Source organism: Crotalus tigris, unplaced genomic scaffold, assembly GCF_016545835.1.
Source record: "Crotalus tigris isolate CLP2741 ecotype Arizona unplaced genomic scaffold, ASM1654583v1 scf7180000023652.331455, whole genome shotgun sequence".
In the NCBI taxonomy this organism is placed as follows: Eukaryota; Metazoa; Chordata; class Lepidosauria; order Squamata; family Viperidae; genus Crotalus; species Crotalus tigris.
In genome coordinates, this window is record NW_024100099.1 from 251,274 (window position 1) to 276,717 (window position 25,444).

General features: G+C 44.3%; 1 protein-coding gene across 3 annotated transcripts in view; it reads left to right on the forward strand.

The window, feature by feature from the left end:
• The window catches only part of LOC120297637 (unconventional myosin-Vb-like), a 213,394-nt gene that overhangs the window by 134,691 nt on the left and 53,259 nt on the right, over window positions 1-25,444 (forward strand). For all 3 annotated transcript variants that reach the window (XM_039320485.1, XM_039320484.1, XM_039320486.1), the window contains exons 10-16: window positions 1,029-1,294; window positions 5,852-5,933; window positions 7,992-8,132; window positions 10,958-11,080; window positions 12,560-12,643; window positions 19,163-19,315; window positions 21,082-21,179. In XM_039320485.1, coding sequence (XP_039176419.1) covers window positions 1,029-1,294; window positions 5,852-5,933; window positions 7,992-8,132; window positions 10,958-11,080; window positions 12,560-12,643; window positions 19,163-19,315; window positions 21,082-21,179 — 947 coding nt within the window. The remainder of the gene's footprint in view (window positions 1-1,028; window positions 1,295-5,851; window positions 5,934-7,991; window positions 8,133-10,957; window positions 11,081-12,559; window positions 12,644-19,162; window positions 19,316-21,081; window positions 21,180-25,444) is intronic.

The following is a 25,444-nucleotide window of genomic DNA, read 5'->3' on the forward strand; positions in this document are numbered from 1 at the left end:
ACCCTTTCACAGTGCTTGGCAACCCTCTCTAAGCAGTTTACAGAGTCAGCATATCCCCCCCCCCAACAATCTGGGCCCTCCTTTTACTGTCCTCAGAAGCGTGGAAGCTTAAGTCAACCTTGAGCTGGTCAGAAATGAACTGCTGGCAATCGGCAGAAGGAGCCTGCAATACTGTATTCTAACCGCTGTGCCGCCGGAAGCTGGAAACAGCGGCCCAGGAAGGCCCTTTTGAGTAGGCCAGGGGTAGGCAACCTGGGCTCTTTTATAACTCCCAGAATTCCCGAGCCAGCCGTGCTGAGGGGAAAGGGAGAGGTTTCCAAGCAGAGCCATGCTGGCTCAGGAATTCTGGGAGTTGAAGTCCACGAGTCATGAGGGGGCCATAATTCCCCATGCTGGCTCAGGCATTCTGGGAGTTGAAGTCCACCAGTCATAAAAGAGCCTAGGTTGCCTACCCCTGGAGTAGACCATCAAAGGCAGGGGTGTCAAACTCAATTTCACTGAGGGCCGCATCAGCATTGCGGTTGCCGTCGGGAGGGGCGGGTGTGTGTGGCCAGAGTGGGTGCAGCCTACTGGGTAGGCGTGGATGGAGTGGGTGTGGCCTACTGGGTGGGCGTGGCCAGTTCTACATTGTTCACGTCAAGGGTGCCTGTGGGGGCCTGGGCAGGAGTGGGACAGATCTGAGGGTCTCTGGCAGAAGGGGGTGGGACTGGGGCAAGTGCCAAGGCATGGTCCACCGGGACAAGTGCCAAGATGGCCACCACAAAATTGTACATTGGCTCCCGTCCAGTTGGGCCAGGGCCAAGGCAGCGGGGGCCGTTCCCTCACTGTTTCCAGGATGGCTTCGCGGGCCACATGAATCCACTTCGTGGGCCGCATCCGGCTCCCAGGCCTTGTGTTTGACATGTATGATCAAAGATTTCCAGCCAACCCACTAGGGAATGAGAAGGTCGCATGGTTTTTTTGGCCCTCTGGCGACACCGGCCTCCCTTTGTGCCCTGCTGAATCAGATGTCTCTCTTTATATCCTAGAACCAAGATGAACACCTGCATCATTTTTGCAGATTGCTGGGGGTGGAGCTTAGCCAGATGGAGCACTGGCTTTGCCATCGGAAGCTGGTCACCACTTCGGAAACCTACACCAAGAACATGTCCCTCCAGCAGGCCGTCAATGCCAGGAATGCGCTAGCCAAGCACATCTACGCCCAGCTGTTCAACTGGATTGTGCAGCACATCAACAAGGCCTTGCACACGACGGTCAAGCAGCATTCCTTCATTGGTGTGCTGGACATCTATGGGTGAGCAACGAGCTTTTCAGGATCCCGTTCCTCTGCCCCTTGGCTTGCGTTTGCTAGGATCAGCTCTGGTACTTCTGGGCATTCCTTGCTTGGCAGGGCCATCTCCAGGCAGCGGAGTTTAGTAAGTTGTGGTGTTGGGCCCAACTGGGTCATTTTAGAAAAGAGGAGCCTTTGACGGCGTCGTTAGGGAAGGAGTAGGTTTACTGAAGACGAGGGGTTACAAGCCAGGGATCTGTGGTTTGCGCAGGAAATCTGCCCACTGACTTTCCCCTTTCCCAGACTCCCTCCCCCCCTTATCTGTTTAGTGCCCAGTGGGATTGCCATAAACGGTTTAGGCAACAGTCCTGATTCTTGAACGGTCTGTGATGCTCCACATTCCATTCCCACACTTGTGGCCTCGGGACCGTCTGGCCGGTGCCTCTGCCAGGCATTCGGTGTAGTTTCAGTTTCTGGATATTCTCTCCCCATGTGTTGACTCCCTCTCCCACCCCCCACCTGCCCAGGCTTATGGGAGCCTGGCATCAGCCCAGTGGAGATTATTAGATGGAGCAGGATGGCAGCAGTGACACGTGGTGTGGCTCTTTCCTCTTACTTGCCACAGCATAACAACAACACTCGGAATTTGTAGAGCAATTTGTAGGGAGGAATCTCGGCACGCTGGCACAAAGGGCATCAAAGGCCATTTGTGGGTGTGTTGCTTTTTTCAAAGTCATATGTTTCAAATCCTGTAAAGCACAGCTGGAGCAGACTTGGATGCTTTTCTGAAGGCTGCAGAACTTCCACAGCTTAAGTATCTCTCTGGGTGTAATAAGTTGTGTTATGAACACGGGGGGCTGCTCTAGCCCTCTCCGAGTGCAGGAGAAAAGGTCTGCCATGTCTCCGGGGTCAGAGTTCTCGCAGTCAGTTAAAATCAACTGGGATTTTAGGAGCAGATGTGTAGGAGCAGATGTGACTGTTGCAGAAAGATGGATGCCCCACTGTAGGAGAAGGGGACCGATGGTCTCTTACGTAAGTTGGAAACAAGAATGAGGCACAAAAGCATTTGTCTGTTGTTTTGAATATAGATTTTGATCTTGGAAACACCACGTTACTATAATCCTCTGGATGTGGCTTCTTACAAAACCTATGGCTTTAATAAAGTTTATTGATCAGTTATTATGAGTTCCACTCGTTGCTTGATAGAGGAAGCAGGAAAGTTCTTGAGGACTGTGATGAAACCAACCGATGCATTAAGCCCGCTACTGTCACTCGTAGGCAAGAAGGCCAGGTGCCTCCGGATTGGTCTTAATGAGATTTATTGAACAGATAAGCAGATAAGCTACATAATGTTGGAGATACGTACCTCGTTCATAGTAAGAATGTTAAAGCCAGGCTTCTTTGATGCATCCTCATCCTCTTGATGAGGCAGGGGAGAGAATTTATATATGCACAGGCACGAAGCACCAGATCCATGGAAGCACAGATCGACCACCTTAGATAGGACTCAAGATGCAGGTTATGGCAAAGAGGCCTCAGAGACACTCCAATACATAGTGGCAGAGTGTAAGCTGCAGGCAGGAGCAGCAGTCCCTGAACGGCAAAACCACTGTGTACAGGAAACTCTGCACAGGTCCAGCTGAGAGTTCCCACAGAAACTCATGGAGAATAGGAGGGTTAGGGTCCTGTGGGACTTGCAGATGCAGGCAGGCAGCCGCTAGCCCAGTGATGGTGAACCTTTTAGAGACCGAGTGCCCAAACTGCAACCCAAAATCCACTTATGCATCGTCGGGTGCCGGGTGGGTGTGGCCCATTGGGTGGGTGTGGCCCATTGGGTGGGTGTGGCTGCGATGGTAATGGCAGACTGGGTGGGACTAAAAAGTTCAATCAATCAATTCCAACTTTGTGAGATCTCTTTTTTCCCGCGAGAAGCTGAAATTGACTGATTGATTGAACCTTTTTTTTTTTTTGTACACGGAGGCGGAGGCCTAAAGCGAAAAGGTTTCATAAAACCCAGCTGAAGGCCTAGGACTGGGACGATGGCACGCGTGCCCAAAGAGAGGGCTCTGAGTGCCGCCTCTGGCACCCATGCCATAGGTTCGCCACCACTGCGCTAGCCGGTCAGCCAGACATTGTGGTAGTAGCCAAGGATCAGAAGACAGCAGTGGGGACAGACATAGTGGCGCCAGGGGACAGCACCATCGGGAAGAAGGAGAAGCTGGAGAAGTGCCAGAGGCTGAAAGAGGAAGTTGAACGAATGTGGAAACGGAGGGCCAAAGTGGTTGTGGCTGTGACTCCTAAGTTGGGCTCTGATGGGTCCCAGGAACAAAATCAGAACAGCTAAGGTACCGTGCAGAACCTCCAACTCCCAGACCCTGGTAGAGGACCTGAGACCGAGGAAGACAAGACCATTCCTAGGGGTGAGAAGGGGATTTTTCTGATGTTTAGAAACTGCCCATCTTCCTCAAAGAGCAACTCTGGGCAGTGACCCCCCCCATCCAGGGGCATTTGCCTAAAAGGGGCGCAGCGGTTCAGTGATTAAAGTTGCTGAGCTTGTCAATTGGAAAGCTTGACAGCTCAGCTTGGAGACCTGAGCACTGTGCAGTGAGGAGAGCTCCCGTTATTTGCCCCAGCAAACCTGGGAGTTCGAAAGCATGCGAAGGCAAGTAGATAAATAGGTACCACTTTGGTGAGAAAGTAACAACGTTCCATGTATAGTCACGCCAGCCACGTGAGCACGGAAGTGTCTTTGGAGAACACTGGCTCCCTCGGCTAAGAAGCGGGGATGCGCTCCACACTCTAGACTCATACACAATTGGATTCCTGTCCTGGGCCTAGAGAATGCCATTCCGGGGTGTATCCTTGTAGAGCAGAGGCCCCCAACCTTTTGGGCGCCAGGGACCGGTTCCGTGGAGAGAGGTTTTTCCCATAGACCGGAGGGTGCCTGGTTTTGTGTGCTGCCTGCATCCCGCGGATGGGGCTTTGCTTGTCTGTGCGGACCGGTTGCTGGCATGCCACAGACCGGTACTGGTCCACGGACCTGGAGTTGGGGACCCCTGTTGTAGAGAATTCCCCCTTCCCTTCCCTATCAGCATGGCTTACAAACCTTTGGTGCCGTTAGACGGGAAGAGAGCTTGCCTTTTGTGTGCTGAGGTCTGGATTTAATGGCACAGTGTGATTCAGACGAGTGACTTTGGGAAGAGTTAAGTTGGGATCTCTGGATGTTTCGGTGTTTGATTTCATACGGTAGCGGGAAGCAATTGAGTTCCCACTTTATTTGACAATAGATAGGAATCAGATCCGTTAAAGCAAAGCCCAAATCAAAGCCGTAGTTGAAAAGAATGCAAGGCGAGGGTATTAAACTGTATCTCGAGAAAGACATTTTGTGAATCGATTTTAAAACAGGAGATTGGATTTCCGTTACAGCAACATGCTTAAAAACCATAAAATGTAATGGTATTATCTTAAGCTTTCATTTTCCTTGGTTGGTTTCAGTTAAGCTGTTACACTTGACAACCGAGGAGTACTTAATCTGATAAAATTGAAAAAAAAAATGGAAGTTTTAAGAGAAGGTGCCTGTATATTAATGTAGAGTTATGTGTGGATCTCCTTAAAATGACAGCGCAGAACTATTTTAAGCCCTTTATCTATATGGGGTCTAATGAAAGCAGTCTGGTAATTAGGCTTTCATTGTCTGATAATCTTTCTTATTTCAATAGAAAGAATCTCATTTTTTCCCTTTTGATTCTTCAACATTTCTTTTGTATCCAGAGGTATTATTCCTCTATAGATCTTGCTCAGGATTTTGTCAGACCCAAAATAATAAACTATTCAAACTTGTCTCATAAAATATTTTAATGGTGTTGTACAGCTGCCTTCAAATGTTCTCTGTTTCTATCTCTATATCTCTATATCTATCTATCTATCTATCTATCTATCTATCTATCTATCTATCTATCTATCTATCTATCTATCTACCTACCTATATCTATCTAGGCATACACACATATACACACACACAAAAATTTAATTGGGGAAAAAAAGTAAAATGCTGCTCAATTAAAAATCTGGTGAATTCTAAGATTGGACTTCATACAGTAAAAAACATTAGAATGTTGAGAAGCACTTAAAATTTTGCCTAATCTCTTGATTCTGTCCTAGTGTCATTGTGAGAAATTTAAAATTGTGGTTCCTGTGACCCAGGGACTAGGTCAGTGTTCTAGCCATTGAAATTTGGAATTAATATAGATTCTAAGAGAGGGTGAGCAATGGGATTGCTGAAGATGTTAGCCTAAACGTTTCTTCCCCAATATAATGTTCTCCAAATATGTTGGAATTACAGATCCAGAATTGCGTCCTGTGATAGCTATCTGTGCATCTGTAAGACTCTGGATTGGGAAAACTAAGTTAAGGTCTCACTGATATTTCCAAAATGGGAACTTCATTTTAAAACTCTCTCAAATTAGATTCCCAGGGTGACTTATAAAAATAGTATACTAATTAATCTGTAAATATTAATGATTTTTTTCCCAGAAACTATTCTTTGAAGCTTTTGTCTAAGAATATTCTTTTGTTTTGCAGGTTTGAAACCTTTGAATATAATAGCTTTGAACAATTCTGCATCAATTACGCCAATGAAAAATTACAGCAGCAATTCAATTCGGTAATTTGGATTGTCAAATTTTTTAGTATCTTTGGGGTGGGCCAAAGAATACAAAGATATCCAAAATATTCTGTGCCTTAAAATGTTTTAGGAATGCAGTAAATGAAGAAGATATACGAATAATTTTGGGGGGGGGCTAATATGTTCATGAGGTTTATCTGCTAAACCATTCTATTTGCGTTACATAGAACTGCTATTAAAAACCAAATAAATTTTTGATGAGTTCTGTTTACTAGATGGAAATTATGTGAGTTCCCACTGTGAAAATATGTTGATTTGCAGTAGGACCCAAAATGTCTCAGCTGAAATCCTTTTAAATAATAATTCAGATTAGGAAGCCCACTATATTTGTGATATATAATTATATAACAATTTTATGAGTGAGCTAGCATAACTCTTGAAAGTTCCTCAACTTCTGCAATAAACAAACAAACAGCATTGGAAGACCCAGAAAAAGGAAATTAAACTTTCCTTCAATTTAAGAACGGCAGATACTCCCTTTTTTAAAAACACAATCCTTAGCCCTATTTTCCCAGTTACTTAGAGGCAGCGTTCTGCATATCGTCACAATTTTTAGCTGCTTCCATTCTCCAAAGTTTTATAAGTTTTATCTCCCCTGTGGCTTTTTCAATAATTTCCAGTGTTATTTAAAAACAAAAAAACAAAAAAACCTTTAATGATTTTCTGTTTTATTTTGCTCATTTTGCTTTCTATTGATTTTGCCCATATTAATTAAAAAGTCCCTAAAGGCAATTTTTCATAGTAACACATTGTACCGGATTGACAGAGAGGGTGAAATAATTTATTTTAAGATATTCATCAATCCATGCGAAAATTCTGTTTTCTGCTGCTTGTTTCCTTAATAGCCTAATACATTACGTTTTTAGATACTTGCAAGTGATTCATATTACAGCAGTTGCAACTCAGCTATTACTTGTGCATGATTTCAAATCGTTAATATTCCTGTCCTTATATATAAAGTAGATTTTATGCATGAGTTTGATTTTTGTTTTATTATATATATATATATATATATATATATATATATTTGAATTTACTGCAATAGAATCTATGATCCCTGATCTCTGAAATTGAACATGATTCTATATTAAATGTCAACCCAGATCTCAGTTACAGCTGTCACTGTGCAAACAACTCTAATAATAGCAAGATTTAAGGTGAAATCTGCTGTTTTGGATATGGCTTCTTTTACTTCCTGAGTTTTTGTGGGAATCTCCCTAAAATGAAGAAACTTTGTTGCATAGTTAAGTTTTAAAACCTTTGTGTTTAAATTATGGGATACCTATAGTTAATGCAATTATCGCATGCTTCTAAAAGGATTGGTGTTCAACCAAAAATGTCCTTGCAGCCTTAGAGAATAATAGATTTGCTACTCTGAGACACATCAATGGCTCGGAATTTCATTTTATTTTCTTGAATTCAGTTTTTCTAGCTGTTTGTTACCTGTAGTATAAATAACCTTTAAGGTGCAAAAGTTTATAAATGCCAAAAGAAAATATAGGAATCTAAGTTTGTTTTTTTTTTTTTTTTTAGAAAAGAGTGAATCTGGAGAACAAACAACAAGCTACAGCCAGGGTGTTCAAGCTTTTAAACAGCCACTTGGGCTTCAGTGATTATAGGAAGTCCTCAACTTATGAGCCCACATTGAGCCCAAAGACAGTTGTTGCGTTTTGCTCCATTTTAAACTTTTCTTGCCACAGTTGTTAAGTGAATCATTGCGGCTGTTAAGTTAGTAACACGGTTATTAAGTGAATCTGGCTTCCACATTGGCTTTGCGTGTCAGATGGTTGCAAAAGGGGATCACGTGACCCTGGGATGCTGCAACCGTCATAAATACGAATCAGTTGCCAAATATTTGAGTTTTGATCAGGTGACCCCAGTGGAGTGCAAAAAATGGTCCCAGGCCACTTTTTCCAGTGCCATTGAAACTTTGAATGGTCACTGAACGGATGTTTATAAATGGAGGATTGCCTCTATTGGGGGTTTATTGGCCTTTCCAGACAAAGGCTAAACGTTTACTGTCTTTCTCTGCCACAGCATGTCTTTAAGTTGGAACAAGATGAGTACATGAAGGAGCAAATTCCTTGGACCCTCATCGACTTTTATGACAACCAGCCATGCATAGACCTTATAGAGGCTAAGCTGGGCATCCTGGACCTGCTGGATGAAGAATGTAAGGTAAAAATAATTCCCCTCAACTTATTAATGTTCAGTATTTATAGCAGTGGTTCTCAACCTTTTTAATGCCACGACCCCCAACCGGTCGTAAGTCGAGGACTACGCAACCGCTCGTAAGTTGAGGACTTTCCCTGCCCAGGAGCACCGCACATGCGTGGTGCCGCCCCCTGCGCCGGCCGAGGCGTAGCTGGGAAGCGGCAGAGACGGCGCAGGCCAACCACCGGCTGGCCCAGCCCAAGGGAGGTAAGGCACCTGCCGGGCGCCATGCGCGCCAGCAACCCTCCCTGCACCCACCGGCCTCCCATCTCCCCCCACCCCACCCTCTTTTACTTACATTTTTAGTAGTTGCTCAGCAGGGAGGGGTGGAAACTTCCAGACAGCTCGCCTTCGCTGCAGACAACTTGCAGCCCCGTTTGCAGAAGGGGACTTTTGGCGGGCTCAGCAGGGCAGAGACAGCCTGGACAATTCCTACTGGCTTTTGAAAGCCAATAGAATTAGACTCTATTCAAGAGAGTCTATTCTATTGGCTTTCAAAAGCCAACAGAATAAAAGGGAGTAGCCCAGCTAAGGAAAAAGGGGAAAAAATGGCGGACTGCGTTGTTTGGCGACCCCCGTGAAATGGTCGTTCGACCCCAAATGGGGTCGCGACCCACAGGTTGAGAACCGCTGGTTTATAGTAAGACGATCTCTTCAGGAAGTCTTGTGCTAACACCTCATGAGCATTTTGATGAAAACACAACTTGCAAGAAAACAAGTCAGTAATTGGGGAAACAGGTAGACTATTTCCAAAGAACCTGGGTCAGTTCAAAGTCAGTTGATGGTATCCAGATTTTGCTAAGTTCAAGCAAACCCGCTGATATCAGTAGAACTTAATTGTTGCTAAATATGACTCCAGCTTCCTATCTACAATCAGCAGCCATGTTCCTTCCCTGAACACAGTGGGACTCTCTGCGTTTTAACAAGAGATATACAGAACGTGGAACATAGAATAATAGAGTGTGAAGGCACCTTGGAGGTCATCTAGTCCAACCCCCTGCTCAAGCAGGAAATCCTATATCATTTCAGAGAAATGACTATCCAGTCTCTTCTTAAAAGCCTCCAGTGATGGAGAACCCACCACTTCTGAAGGCATGCTATTCCGCTGGTTGATGGTTCTCATTGTCAGGAAGTTTCTCCTTAGTTCCAGGTTGCTTCTTTCCTTGGTTAGTCTCCATCCGTTGCTTCTTGTCCTGCCTTCAGGGGCTTTGGAAAATAGCTTGACTCCCTCTTCTTTGTGGCAGCCCCTGAGATACTGGAACGCTGCTGTCAGGTCTCCCATCTGTTCTTAGGCATATGCCAGAGTGTTTTCATTGCCTGTCAGCTCTAAAGTATCTCCTTCATAGACATTTATGAAGGTCCCGTACCCTTTGTTCTCTCAGTTTTTCCCCACCTGGAGCATAACCTGTGAAGGGGAAAAAAAAAAAAAGAATTGTTGAACAATGTCTTTTTATCAGAAACACTCTGCAGCCTCTATCGGAACCCTCTCTCGTGTCATTGGAGTTTGAATAAAAATAAGTTGGTGGGCAGAAATTTGCAAACTCTGCAAAAAAGTTTTTACTGAAGCATTATTCCAATTTATTGAGAGGTTTTTGGAAGCAGGAGTCTCATGTCCTCATGATATGGTAAAATTATCTAAAATATCCTTTTAATTTGTTTGTTGTGGAATACTAATTAAATAAAAAAGAGATAGCTTTGATTATTACCTTGAAGACAGTGAGCTCAAAAGCTAAGACATTACATTGAGTTGACTGTGAAATGGATGTTTGCTGCACCTCTTTGTTTCAGCTTTGGGTGGTTGGCTCTTTTAAATCTGAAAAAGTTACTGCCGTTCATGGGGAAAGGTGGTCCCGCTTAGTTGGGTGGAAGAAAAGATTCAGCCTGAATACTCCATTAATTTGTTTACTGTTTCCTTATACAAAAACAATATGAGAGTGTCAATGAAAAGAACTGTTATGATGAGTAAATAAGTGCTTAAGAGCTAGGAATGTTTTGTTTATTTTTAAGCCATTAATAATCTGGACCATAAAAATCTGGACCGCATCACTTCATAACAGAGGCTCCGGTCCCCATTGTGGTTGTAGGTTGAGGATTACCTGTATGCATGTCATTTTGCCCTTGAATACATGTCACATAAGAGAAAGTGAGATGTGCTTTTCCAATAAGCACAGCTTGGAGGTTCTCCAGATAGAGATAGTTGCATTCTCTTCTTCTTCTTCTGCCCTATCCATTATCGGAGGTTGGCGATCAAGTTGGCGATCCTGTTTTTATCGGCAGCTGCACGAAAAAGTGCTGCTGAGTTTTGTTCCAACCACTCCCTTAGATTTTGAAGCCACGATGTTCTTCTTCTGCCTGGACCTCGTTGGCCTTCCATCTTTCCCTGCAGGATTAAATGGAGTATGCCGTATTTTTCTGGGTGTCGCATCACATGTCCGAAATATTCTAACTTTCATTTTTTAATTGTTTTGATGATTTCCCTGGCCTTTCCCGGGCGGCTGATCACCTCCTCATTTCTGATTTTGTCAACCCAGCTTCTACGTAACAGCCGCCTGTAGATCCCCATTTCAGATGCTTCTAGTCTCTTCTGTCAGAGAGACCCACTCTCTACTCCATGGAGCAGGATAGAAAAAATATAGCATCTGACAAACCTGATAGTTGCATTAGGTAATCCCATTGTTTTGTAGTGGAAATGCAGGTTCCCATTCAGAACAATACATTCAGAATAATGATTTACTGTATGTCCTGGCATTTTGGAATAATTGCCTTTCTCTTCTTTTCTTTTAAAACAGGTCCCTAAAGGGACAGACGAGAACTGGGCTCAGAAACTCTATGATCGCCACGGAAGCAGTCAACATTTCCAGAAGCCTCGCATGTCGAACATGGCATTCATTATTGTGCACTTTGCAGATAAGGTAGTGGCAACAGAGAGACTTTGGGAGGGTGTGTTACAGGTCCAGCCTTTCTCCCTAATTGTGCTGACGTCTCCCTTTGGTCTGGGGAGCCCTTGTGTGTTGGTTGCCTCTACTAGCTAGAATAGCAATAGCACTAAATTTCATTTTTGATGTGTGCCGTTGTGCCCACAGAAAAAAAAATGACAATAAAGTTATCTTATCTTACTTATAGTTACATACTGCCCCGTAGCTCTTTACAGCACTATCCAGGTGGTTTACAGTATAAAAGCATTATTTTCATATTGCCCCTGACAATCTGGGTCCTCATTTTACCGCCCTTGGAAGGACGGAAGGCTTGTGCCCCGCCAGGATCGAACTCCAGGCTGTGGGCAGAGTTTGCCTGCAATAGCTCATTCTAACCACTGGGCCACCGGAGCTCCTGACAGCTGCTGTTTATTCACTTTCCTTTCACATTTGAAATCTAAAGGCAGAAAAAAAAATCAGGGTAGTTACAAATGAATTGAAAATTGGAATTTAGAGCGAGATTGAAAAAGAGTTTTCGTTCCCTCTTCTTTGCATCTAATTGCGTAGTAGTGAGAATCATGGCGATGCAGTGTTGGATTTGAAAGACAAAAGTGGTACGTCTGCACTTTCCCTTATTCTAGCTCTCTTTTATGTTGTTAGTAGCACCTGCTAAACAAACCCGTTTCTCAAAAGTAGGGTATAATTCCCATCGGTCAGGAGACAAAAGATGATACTCAACAAACGGGGGGGGTGGGGGGGCTGCAACCTTGACAACTTTAAGACTAGCTGGCTGAGGAATTCTGGGAGCTGAAGTCCACAAGTCTTAAAGTTGTCAAGGTTGCAGGCCGCTGTCAACAAAGAAGACTTGGTCTGAACTCTCAACTCTGACGTTACCCTGGTGCTTTTAAGTAGCCACAGTTTCTTACCTCCTTTGACTCCGTTGTGACTCTTGAAGAGCACAGCTGCCAGTTTTCTAAGAGTTCCTAGTGAGCTTAGATGACAGAAACTGCACCGGGTGTCTCTTACAACAGAGGGCAAATCATCCTCAATCATAACATCAACCATTTTGTGCAGAAGGCCAGAGATTCCCCCAGTGGAAAAAAATGGTTCTACCCATCCTCCAGCCATATTAACACACTTTTAACCAGGTTAAAAGCCAATCTTTTATTAATAAGCACCTAATTTTGATAATTGCAGAACACAACAGATACGCTAAACTAGTCTTTTGTGTATCTGAGCACACACACAGTTCAGTTTGAATTAATGTAGAAATTGAGATCCAGATATTTTAGCATTCTGTAACATATTCTGGTTTTAGGCTGCCTCGTTAAAAAAAAAGTATTTCGAAAAGAAAACTATAGGGACATATTGTCCATATTATTTAAGAATATCTTAATTTGTTTGATAAGATTTGTACTCAGAATTTTAATTTTTTTTCTTTTCCTACCCAAACTCTGGTTCCGGAAACTTTTCTAGGTGGAATATTATTGTGAGGGCTTTTTGGAAAAAAACAGAGATACAGTCCACGAAGAACAGATCAATATTCTGAAGGCCGGCAAGGTAAAGTTACCAGTGGGAAAAATAGATTGGATTGTCATATTCTGGCATTATATGTTATTTATGGCTGAAGTTCCTTCTCCTTTCATTTTTGATGGCTCCATTCTGGTTAATTTGTGCAGAAGAACATCTTGGCTGATAGTGTGAGGTCCACGCTAATGGACAATATTAAGATCTAGTTTATAGCAAGTTTACACTGTGAGATCACAGTGCAAAAAGCAAAATGTATCTCAAGAAAACCACTGGAGATGAATTAATCTTCTGGATTTCTTTAAAATCTTGAGGGGACACATTTGTACGTAGTTAGTTTCTTCTTTATTGGGACCTTGCCAATTTTCTATGAAAGATGTTTTCTTTCTAGATGATGATGATGATGATGATAATGTTGGAAGGGACCTTGGTGGTCTTCTAGTCCAATCCCTATACCATTACGGCCAAATGGCTGTCCAGTCTCTTCTTAAAAACTTCCAGTGTTGGAGCATTCTCCGCTTCTGGAGGCAGGTTGTTCCACTGGTTAATTGTTCTCACTGTCAGGAAGTTTCTCCTTAGTTCCAGGTTGTTTCTCTCCTTGGTCAGTCTCCATCTGTTGCTTCTCCTCCTCCTGCCTTCAGACGCTTTGGGGAAAGTGATTGATTCAATGGCCTAACCCTACTATGGTGTATAATATATACTGTATAGGTAGGCATTGACTTATGGCAGGTTGTTTAATGGCCATTCAAAGTTACAACAGGCTCCCCCAAAAGGTACTTATGACCCACTTTTGAAGTTCCAAGGACACACACACACACACACACACACACACACCTGTAGTTATGTGACCACATTTTCGGTGCTCAGCAACCAACTGTTTAGGACTATTTGCAGCATCCTATGATCACATGACTAGGATTTTTGATATTTTCACCAAAACCTGATGTTTACTTCCAGTTTTTGGCAAAACTGGCCCAAACAATTTGTTTGCTTAACAAATGCATACTCACTTAACAAATGATTTGCTTAACGACTGCTGCAAAAAAAAAAGCTCATAAAACCGGGTTGGTCACATGATGACCTACTTTATGATCATCACGGCCTACAATCTTGATAGGCAGGCTCCATTACAGCCATAAGTCAAGGACTTACCATAAAAGTGAGTATCTGAGCTATGTCCAAACCGGAGAAGCAACCAATCGTTTTGTTTCAAGCCGTATCTTTTCCCGCCTGCCTGCCTGCCTGTGTAGTTAGTTGTTCCCTCCGTTCCACCTGGAGTGCCTGAAGAGGGTCATAAGCAGAGAAATAAACATGGCAGCTTGCTAGACGGTCAGCCAAAACGTCTCCTGCATTACTTGATGACTCGAGGTTGAACAGATGAGAATGGAAACCATTCTCTTGGAAATGTCTCTGCAGATGCTCAGCCCTCCAGGTCCTAGCAGCCCGTTCGCGCAGGTGCGTGGGTGAAGCGGCCTGTTTGCAGATGTGTGCAGGTGCCACCGCCGTCACCGTGCACGCACCTGTTTTGCGCATGCGTGCACGCACATTTCCCCGCTCCTCCCTTTCCTTCTGGGCCGTCAACCCTCTTCTATGTGACCTGTTTCCAGCCTGGAGCAAACAGTGCAGTTGTGTTGGCAATGTTATTTATACCTTTGGAATCTTTATTCCTTAATAAGCTTTTCATTAGACATAAATACAGACAGTCCTCAACTTAAGTCCACAACTGAGCCCAACATTTCTGTTGCTAAGCAGTTGTTAAATGAGTTTTGCTGCATTTTATGACTTTTTTTGCCACAGTTGTTAAGCGAATCACCGCAGTTATTAAGTGAATCCTGTGGCCATTAAGCAAATCTGGCTTCCCTCACTGACTTTGCTTGTTGGGACCAGCTGGGAAGGTTATAACTGGCGACCCCAGGGCCCCGGGGACAGTGCAGCTGCCATAGGCACATGCTAGTTGCCAAGCACCTGAACTGGATCACGGGTACAGGGAGATGCTGCAAACAGCCGAAAAATACCCGTCATAAGTCCCACTTTTTTCAGTGCTGTTGTAACTTTGAATGTTCACTAAACAAATAATTATAAGTCGAGGTTTACCTCTATGCCTTCACGCTGCACGTTCATGTATGCTACATGTAGAACTGCAGAACTTAGCAATTCTCTATGCATTGACACTGAATGCCAGAAGGAGCCACAGGCCGCTTCCCTGCTGAAAATAGATTTTCTTAAAGGGTAGTCCAATTTATTTTTATTGGAGACTGCAGAGGGGAGGGCTTGCTTCTCTCCCTTTTGACAGGATTTTTTTCTTAATGTCCTGGGGTTTGCTTTTACCAGCAGACGTCTGATAAAAACTCCCGTAAGAAGGATGGGGAAATTAGCTTCCGTTGGGGAGGAGGTGGCTGCGTTCACGAGCGGCTTCCTTCAAAGGGCTTAGGATACAGACTAGGCTGCTGGAGGAGATAACACCATTTCAATAGCAGGTTAATTTTAGGCCATTGTCAGAGTCAAGTGCACCAGGAACGGACAAAGAACGGGCTATAAAAAGAGGCAAACGAGGAACACAAAAGGGAGTTTGGTATTTTGAGCAAGGTGGTCCTGGCGTTAGACAAAAGCATTTTGCAGACTAAGTGTATGTGGGGGGGGGGAGCTTCTCTCCTAGCTGGATTTTTTTATTATTCTCGTGGACCATAAGGACTAGCTTCATCCTAAAGGCCCTCAAAGAAAGTGGAAGCCTCAGGCTTGAGTGTGAGAAAGTGAAATGGGCTGGAAAGGGTTCATACCTGGATGGGATTATAAAATGAAACTCAGAATATTCATGCAGCCCGGGGGCCATCTTATGAGGCAAGAAGTACGGGCTAGGCCACTGGAGGAATTCTCTTCTCCGCGGAAAATAAATTTTTCACAGCCACTTGCCGTTCTGCCTGAGAACTGGTGCTAAAAATGTCGAACAATTTCTCTGCCTGGTGCCGTTTAAAATTATGAACGCTGATTCGTCACAAGAGGTGTATAATCGAGCCCTGTGCTGGATTGGAAAATCTGGGGTTGGAGTGTCGTCTGTTGTAATTTATTTTGGATTTCCTAGAGGCATTTGGCTCAGAGGTCCTGGGACGTTGGGTGAAATGGAAACTTTTGGGGTGATCTCAGTGTGTGATCTGGTAGAGAGCTGACCCCCCCTGACCCACAGTCATTCTGCCCATCTGTTGGGCCCTTTCACCACTCATCCTCACCCTCAGCTCTGGGCAATTTTGGGCAAGACTGTTTGCCATAGACCAGGGGTCTTCAAACTTGGCCCTTTCATGACTGGTGGACTTCAACTCCCAGAATTCCTGAGCCAGCCGTGCTGAGGGAAAAGGGAGAGGTTTCCAAGCTGAGCCATGCTGGCTCAGGAATTCTGGGAGTTGAAGTCCACGAGTCATAAAAGGGCCAAGTTTGAACACCTCTACCCTAGGCTAGAGTCTAGATCAGGGGCAGGCAACCTTGGCTCTTTTATGGCTCCTGGACTTCAACTCCCAGAATTCCTGAGCTAGCCGTACTGAGGGGAAAGCTGAGCCATTGCTGGCTCAGGAATTCTGGGAGTTGAAGTCCACCAGTCATAAAAGGGCCAAGTTTGAAGACCCCTACCCTAGGCCTAGAGTCTAGATCAGGGCCTGGCAACCTGGGCTCTTTTATGACTCATGGACTTCAACTCCCAGAATTCCTGAGCCAGCCATGCTGAGGGGACAGGGAGAGGTTTCCAAGCTGAGCCAGGCTGGCTCAGGAATTCTGGGAGTTGAAGTCCTTGAGTCATGAAAGAGCCCAGGTGGCCTACCCCTGACCTAATCCATGAATTAGAGGGATAGCAGATAGAGAATTTCCCTCAAGAATGAGGTGACCAGCGTTCCTGAAGGTGTTAAAACAACGAAAGCTGACTAGAGGCACAAGATGGATAAAGGGGTTTTCTTGGCAGCTAATATTAAAATAAAATTTGCGGTTGTGAAGCAGATAAACAACAGTGTGTCAAGTCAGAACACCTCTCTGTGGAGACAGATTGTTTCTTCAAGAGGCTTTTGGCAAACATGGAAACAAAATTGAGCTAATCAATCTCGGGAAGCACCAGATGACAAATTGTGGTCTTGTCTTAATGAAAATGGTTGTGAGAATGCGCTGCTTCTTGTTATTCTAGCAAACTTTCTGGACTGAGTTTTTTAAGTGGGGCAGACATGTTAGAGCAGTGGTTCTCAACCTGTGGGTCGGGACCCCATTTGAGGTCGAACTACCATTTCACGGGGGTCGCCAAACAACGCAGTCCGCCATTTTTCCCCCCTTTTCTTTGGTCATGCCCCTGGCACCCGATGATGAATAAGTGGTTGGGGGTCACCACAACATGGGGAACTGTATTATGGGGTCACGACATTAGAAAGGTTGAGAACCACTGTGTTAGAGGTTGAAGCCCCCTTTGGTTGCCTGTGAACATTCTCAAAAGCGGAAATCTGACCTGAACAAAAATTAATGAAGCAAGTTAGGAAGGTTTTTTTTTTTTTTTTTTTTTAAAAAGGGGGACTGTTATAGGAATAGGCAAGGCCTAGTACCAAACCCACTACATCCTACCAGGAGGAGAATGCAACAACGTGTGCCTTGTGCATACACGTGGGGAAGAAAATCAGAAGGAAGCAATCTCAGATTAGGGGAAAGAGCAGAGAGATTCAATAATAAAGAAGGAACAGAGTAAATTCTCAACACTACACCAGGGGTGTTCAATCTTGGCAACTTTAAGACCTGTGGATTTTAACTCCCAGAATTCCCTAGCCAGCCATGCTGGCTAGGGAATTCTGGAATTGAAGTCCACAGGTTTTAAAGTTGCCAAACGTGGAATGCTGCATACAGTTCTGGTCACCACAATACAGACAAGATGCTGAGACCATAGAAAGTGTGTGGAGAAAACCAACAAAAATAATAAGGGGTCTGAAGCCTAATACATGTGGAGAATAACTGAAGGAGCCAGGCATATCTACTCTGTTGAGGAGAAGGATTGGGGTGTGGGGGGTACATGATAGCTCTCTTCCAGTACTTGGGGGGCTCTCCCAGAGAAGAGGGGACTGACTTATTCTCCAAAGCATCAGAGAACAGGATAAGAAGTCATTGGTGGAAGCTTGTACTGAAGAGAGAAATAAGGAGACATTTTTTGACAATGAGAACAATTAATCAATGAAAACAGCTTGCCTCCTGGGGTTGTGGATGCTCCATCACTGGAGGTTTTCAAAAACAGTCTGGACAACCATTTGACTGGGATGATATAAAGTCTCCTGCCTTGAGCAGGGGGTTGGACTAGAACAGGGCTTTTCAACCTTTTCACCCATTGTACCACTTTTAGGATATGGCAATGTCCAAGTACCACCAGTCGCCTAGCAAGGTGTCAAAAACATGATGACCCCCCCAAAAAAGCAATAAAGTACAGATAGTCCTCAACTTACAACAGTTTGCTTAGTGACTGTTCGAAGTTACAGTGGCACTGAAAAAAGTGCCCCCCAAGCCACAGCCGAGCAAGACACCTGCCTGCCCTCCCAGCCGCGCTCTTCCTCCTGTCCGAGGTTTTCATTGTTGTGAGCGTTTCTGTTGAGGATTGGCAGCGGGGTGTGTGTGTTTGGTTTTTATTTCCCCTGTCTGCTGGGTGATTGCAGCAGGTTTTGGTTCCTTCACATGACCCTGGGACATTGTGACTGTCATAAATATGAATCAGTTGCCAAGCATCTGAATGTAAATCACAAGACCCTGGAGATGCTGCAACAGTCCAGCTGATTGGCGCTTCTTCTGGGCTCAGCAGAAGTGCCAGGATCAGTGCTGTTTTCCAGCTGATTGGTGCTTTAGGACTCAGCAGAAGCACCAGGATCAGCGCCGAGCTCCAGCTGGAGCCTGGCACTGATCCTGGCGCTTCTGCTGAGCCCTGACAGCCCTGCAGCTCCAGCCGTCTCTTGCTCAGACTTGTGCGGTGCTGCCACCGGTTCAGCTCATTCCCCTCCCCCACTACCCCTTTTCTAGGATGGTCGCGTACCACCTGCCAGGTGCCAATATACCACAGGTGGTACCCGTACCACTGGTTGAAAAGCCCTGGACTAGAAGACCTCCAAGCTCTCTTCCAGTCCTTTGATCATACGGTATCTTCTATGACTTACCCATCCTTACATAATGAGCAGATGGAAGCAGCATTGGAAAGAAAGCTGGCTTGATCTTTTATTTGTGAGCTTCCTAAACCGAGGTGGGGATGTCAGTTAGAATGCTGGTTAGATGGGCCTAGTCCTGCTCCAACAGACCAGTTCTCTCAACATTCCCCTGGGCCTGCTGTCAAGAGATTAAAAATAATAGTACAAACAATAGCAAGCAATACAAGGAGGCACCCCATTTTGTTTAGTTTTTGGAATATATAAAGGTACTTCGGTTTCATTAACCCTGATACTGCTGGTATTTGGTGTGGATTTCACCTTCTTCCGTTGAAGAGTGTATATATTTCTGTTTCAAGAGATTACGCTTTGTTGCTTGATCGCCGAAGCAAGATAACAAGTTTCTGTTTCTTCTTTCTAGTACCCAGCCATTGTGGAGTTGTTCCATGACGAGAAGGACCCTGCTCCAGCTGCCCCTTCTGGGAAAAAAACGTCTTCCAAAATCAATATCCGCTCCGCCCGTCCAACTGTGAAAGCAGCCAACAAAGAGCACAAGAAAACAGTGGGGCACCAGGTACAAAGCAGCCTTTTTTCACGTCCGTTTCCTTCTTTTTCTTGTAGGGGGCTTTGCTTCTGGCCCATCCGGGTTATAATGATATCAATGAATAATTGCCAGGGCTACGGAGGGACTGAAATTGAGTCTGTCCCCATATGAAGGAAGGAAAAAAAATTCCGCTAAAATGAATATATCTTTCTCCCAATTACCTTTTTGGGGAGAGGCTCAGACGACACAGATTCCATCAGCATGCAGAGCCATGCAAGGGCTCGTTCTGAGTTGAAGGTACTTTTCTTTAGGACCTTGGTCATTGCTTCTTCCTTGAAATACCGTACAGGTAGTCCTCAACTCACGACAGTTCATTTAGTGACCGTTCAAAGTTACAACATCACTGGAAAAAGGGACTTAAGACCATTTTTCACTCTTACGACCATTGCAGCCTCCCCGGGGTCACATGACCAAAATTCAGACCGTTGGCAACTGACTCACATTTGTGACAGTCGCAGTGTCCCAGGGTCATGTGATCCCCTTTTGCGACCGTCTGACAACCAAAGTTGAGGGGGAAGCCAGATTAACTTAACAACCATGTGACAAATTTAACAACTGCAGCGATCCACTTAACAACTGTGGCAAGAAATATTGTAAAACGGGGCAAAACTCACTTAGCAAATGTCTCTTTGAGCAATAGAAATCTTGGGCTGAATTGTGGTTGTGAGCCGAGGACTACGTCTGTTGCGATTCCTCCCTCACTTCCCATCCTCAAAATCAGAACAAGAAAAAAATGTTTCTATGGAATGTTACCCCTTTAGTGAGGCTTTAAGGAAGCAAAGATCTCCAGCAGGAGCCAATAAAGTAGCCGTCGACCTTCCATACGTAGGCCGGTTCCTGGATGGAATCTGGAGATTGACAGGGAGAAAGGAGACAAATATGATGAGCAGAAAGTCTCCATAACTGATTCATTGATTTCTTTGATGGTGGTCTCGGTCTAGTCTAGCATTTCTCAGCCTTAGCAAATGTATGATTTGTGGACTTCAATTCCCAGAATTCCCCAGCCTGCACCAATCACTGGAGATTTTCAAGAAGACACTGGACAACCATTTGTCTGGAATGGTGTAGGGCAGGGGTAGGCAACCTTGGCTCTTTTAGGATTGGTGGACTTCAACTCCCAGAATTCCTGAGCTGGCATGGCTCAGCTTGGAAACCTCTCCCTTTCCCCTCAGCATGGTTGGCTCAGGAATTCTGGGAGTTGAAGTCCAGGAGCCATAAAAGAGCCAAGGTTGCCTACCCCTGCTCAAATGCTTGAATTTTGATCATGTGACTGTGAGGAAAAATATTTAAATATTTAAACCAGGGGTCTTCAAACTTGGCCCTTTTATGATTCGTGGACTTCAACTCCCAGAATTCCTGAGCCAGCCTGGCTCAGCTTGGAAACCTCTCCCTTTCCCCTCAGCATGGCTGGCTCAGGAATTCTGGGAGTTGAAGTCCACCAGTCATAAAAGAGCCAAGGTTGCCTACCCCTGGTTAGATTGGAAGACCTACAAGGTCCCGTCCAACTCTGTTATTCTGTGATTCTGCATTTGTCCTCAAAATTCTTAATTTCCCCTTTGTTAAGTGTATTTATTTATTATTAAATGTATATGCTGCCTGTCTCACTATCCGGAGCAACTCTGGCCATCTTACAGTGCAATAATGTGAGTCGCTTGGCCATTTCATCTGTTTCTACCTGCAAAACAAGCCTTGTCACATTCCTCTGAAGTTACTATATTTTTTTTTTCCTCTTTCAGTTCCGTAATTCTTTGCACCTGTTGATGGAGACCCTGAATGCTACCACTCCCCATTATGTTCGGTGCATCAAGCCCAACGATGAGAAGCTGCCTTTCAGGTAAGGATTGCTTTCTGAGGAGACCAGAGACTCCGTAGCTTGCTAAAAGACGAGGGGCAAAGAGGCCGCGGCACATTGGTCACAAGTACAGTTAGTCCTTGACTCACAGCAGTTCGGTTAGTGACCGTTCAAAGTTACAATAGCACTGAAAAAAGGGACTGTTTCTCACTACAGAAAGATCATAACATGGGGCAAAACTCACTTAACAACTGTATCACTTAATGACAGAAATGTTGGGCTCAATTGTGCCCGTAAGCCACCGACTGCCTGTTCTGACTGGGTACCTTAATAAAGAATCCTTTGCTGTCTTTGCACCCTGAACTGGGATGGCCATGAACTTGGTGAATTTATGCAAGATGGCTAAGTGTATTTATTTATCTTTGCCGTTGGTGCAGCTGCTTATCTCACAGCAGTGATTCTGTGAAATATTTGCTGCTTAGTACGTTTTGTCAACCGTGTTATAATTACAAGCCCAAGAAAGCGCTTTAAAGTGCTTTTTGTCAACCTTAGCAAGTTTAAGGTGTGCGGACGTCAACTCCCAGGATTCCCCAGGTGGCTGTTGTGTTTGGTTTCGGCTTAGTTGCATAATGACTCAGTTCGTTGTGCTGTGCTGACCCACATAGTTGTAATTTATTCAGCAGATAGCAGTACCTAACCAACTTTGATTTGATAGCTAGCTGTGTTCAGTTCTTCCTAAATTTGGATCCGAGACCACCTGAGCCGTGGGTTCAACTTGGACATTGAAAAAAGTCCCTGGAAAGCACATCCAGGGACTTTATTCAATTTCTAAGTTGGACCCACAGCTCAGGTGGTCTCCGATCCACTTTTTTCAGTGCCATTGTAACTTCAAACGGTCACTGAAGGAATGGTTATAAGTTGAGGACTGCCCGTAGTGCATTTCCTCCCTCACATTTCCCATCCTCAAGATCAGAATAAGGAAAACGTTTATGTTGAATGTTGAGTTTAACCACTTCTGGGACAGTTTAGGGAAGGAAAGATCTTAAGCAGGAGCAATGAAGCAGTCACTGAGTAGAATGTGGTTAATCCTCGACTTACAGCTGTTTGGTTAGTGACTATTCAAACTTACAATGGCACTAAAAACTGTGAACCGTTGTTCACATTTACAAGCCTTGCAGCCTCCCCGAGGGTCAGGTGATCAAAAATCAGACCCTTGTCAACTGTGTGATTCCTTTTTGCAACACCTTGTCAACACTTTGTTGACAAGCAAAATCAACAGAGGAGTCAGACTGACTTTACAACTGTGTTACTAGCTTAACCACTGCAGCGATTCATTTGACAACTATGGCAAGCAATGGGACAAAACTCATTTAACAGCTGCCTCGCTTAGCTACAGAAATTTTGGGCTAAATTGTGATCGTACGTCAAGCCAGTGCTTTTTTTGTAAGAAAAAAGGTGCCGGAACTCATGTCTTGTTAATCTTTTATTTAAAAAATTATATATTCAGTTCTTAACATAAATTTAATTTATTGTATTTAAGACAAGTGTTCATAGTATATTTTACACTAAAAATTTACAAAAAAAATTTCAATTCACCAACTATTTTTTAAAATAAAGAAATTATTTACCTTTTGCACGTAATCAATCACTGTACACACACCCACACACGTCAGTTGTGTAACAAAACATAATAGTCACCGCTCACAGTAAGCACCCAACGTGATCACATGACCAATCACAAGCCGAGCAGTGTCATCACAACCAGCATGGATGAAGTACCCATGCATCGGACTCGACACACACGCAGCCCGCACGCACCATTTTAATGATTTTGCTGCATCATCAAATTTTCAAAAGTTACTTTTAAAACTTGGAAAATCCGTCAGAAAAAGGTGCTGGAACTCCATTCTGGTGCATTCTATGACCAAAAAAAAAAAAAGCACTGATAGTAGCAAAAGGTTAGTAGCATTACCTTTAGGAGAAATTTAGCAGAAGTGAGACAGGGAGTCTTCTTAGCTGACACAGCAGCAAAAATTCACTGGCTGCATATTTTACCTAATCTCAATGATTGGATGTCCCAAAGGTGTTTTTTCAGGAGGCAACTGGACTTTCTTGTTTTTCTTGGAGGACATTTCACTTCTCCTCCAAGAAGCTTCTTCAGCTCTGACTGAGGAATGGGGGAATGGAAGGATTTATACTCCTTGCAGTCAGTTGATCATTTGCCTTCTTTTGGAGAGTCGTTAAAGCTACCTGGAGGCTTATCTATGTCCTCAGGGTCACCTGAGTGGTACAAATGGACGTGGAGCCTTCTTGGAACTGCTGAAAGGACCATGTTGTAGACTGGAGATGGATGATGTCCTATCCCTCCCCCTCTGTTGAGGGAGGGATGTTCAGTGTTGACCTAGATGGTCTCTTGGAGCCCTTTCAAACCAGCGGTCCTCTCTGTCCAAAATGTGGACTTTGCTGTCTTCCAAAGAGCAGCCTTTGTCTCTTAAAGGCAGATGGTAGCTGACTCTTGTCCTGATGGGTTTGTTCTCCTGTGCTGTGCCAGGTGTTTGTGAAGTAGTTGTTTTGTTTCCCCAATGTAGAGATTGGCACATGGCTCACTGCATCGTACTGCATAGACCACGTTGCTCAGTTTGTGTCTGGGCGTTTTATCCTTGGGTGGACAAGTGTATCCTTGGGTTTAAAGGGTGCACATATGTTGTGTTGGCTGAAGAAAAGAAAAAGAAGGAAGTCCAGTTGCCTCTTGGAAAACCACCATGATCTGGATGACTGAGAATCTCCACAGACACAACGATTGGATCTGACCATTTCTGTATGTTTAAGAAACTTCTCATTACTAAATCTTAGATAAATTTTCCATCCTTTCCAGTCAGTGTCTGATTTAAATAGGTTGTTGCAAAGGATGCTAATATCATTCAACATGCATCATCTGTTATGTCTTGAGCAATACAGTATAAATAATTACAGCTTTATAGTATCATCATTCAGTACTCAGTTTCTTAATTAAGTCAGATTAGAGGATGTTAGTTCTATAATCAGATATTGTCCTGCGATGTAATGTTGCAGGAAGTTTATTCCATTAGCTTTTCTGAATTCTCAGATCTAAAAGTAACGTAATAATTTGGGCATTTCAGTGTCCTGAAAAAAAAAAAGGTACAACAAGCTCGTATTGATTATCAGTAACAGACTGCTTAGCACCATACATTAAGAATTATTTCTGGATCATCTCTTTGGATATACATGTTCCATGCTCCAAAATAACGAATGCATGTGTGATCCCTGCAGATACAGGTAGTCCTTGAATTACGACTGGTAGCTTAGTGATCATTCAAAGTTCTGATGGATCTGCCTTGGAGCTACTTACAACCTGGAGTCAAAAGTCCAACAGTTGAGCTTGCCTCCTCAGTCACATATTCGAACCTACGCTGCTCAGCAAGATGGCCACATTAACAGCCATTTGCAGCATCCTGCGATGACAGGACTGTGTTTTACAACAGGTGACCATGTTACAAAAAAGATGTTGAGACTCTAAACAGGGGTCTTCAAACTTGGCCCTTTTATGACTTGTGGATTTCAACTCCCAGAATTCCTCAGCCAGCGTGCCTGGCTGAGGAATTCTGGGAGTTGAAGTCTGCAAGTCATAAAAGGGCCAAGTTTGAAGACCTCTGCTCTAGAAAGAGTGCAGAGAAGAGCAACAGAGGTGATCAGGGGACTGGAGGCTAAAACATATAAAGAACAGTTGCTGGAATTGGGCATGTTTAGTTTAACGAAGAGAAGGATGAGAAGAGAAGGACATGGTAGCAGTCTTCCAATATCTCAGGGGCTGCCCCAGAGAAGAGGGAGTCAAGCTGTTCTCCAAAGCGCCTGAAGGCAGTACAAGAAGCAACGGATGGAAACCAAGGAGAGAAGCAACCTGGAACTAAGGAGAAATTTCCTGACAGTGAGAACAATTAACCAGTGGAACCACCTGCCTCCAGAAGCGGTGAATGCTCCAACACTGGAAGTTTTAAAGAAGAAACTGGACAGCCATTTGCCTGAAATGGGATACGGCTCCTGCTTGATCAGGGGGTTGGACTAGAAGACCTCCAAGGTCCCTTCCAACTCTTTATTCTGTTATTCTATTTTACCGATAACTAGCATTCCTGGTTTTCAGTAAAACTGCCCCCATAGTGAACTACGAACTCGCTTAATGACCACAGCATTTACTTAATGATCAAAATGCTTGTAAAATAAAGTTGGTCACGTGACTGATCCATTTTACAACCATTACGGCTTACAACCACGATGGAGAGGCTCCCGTA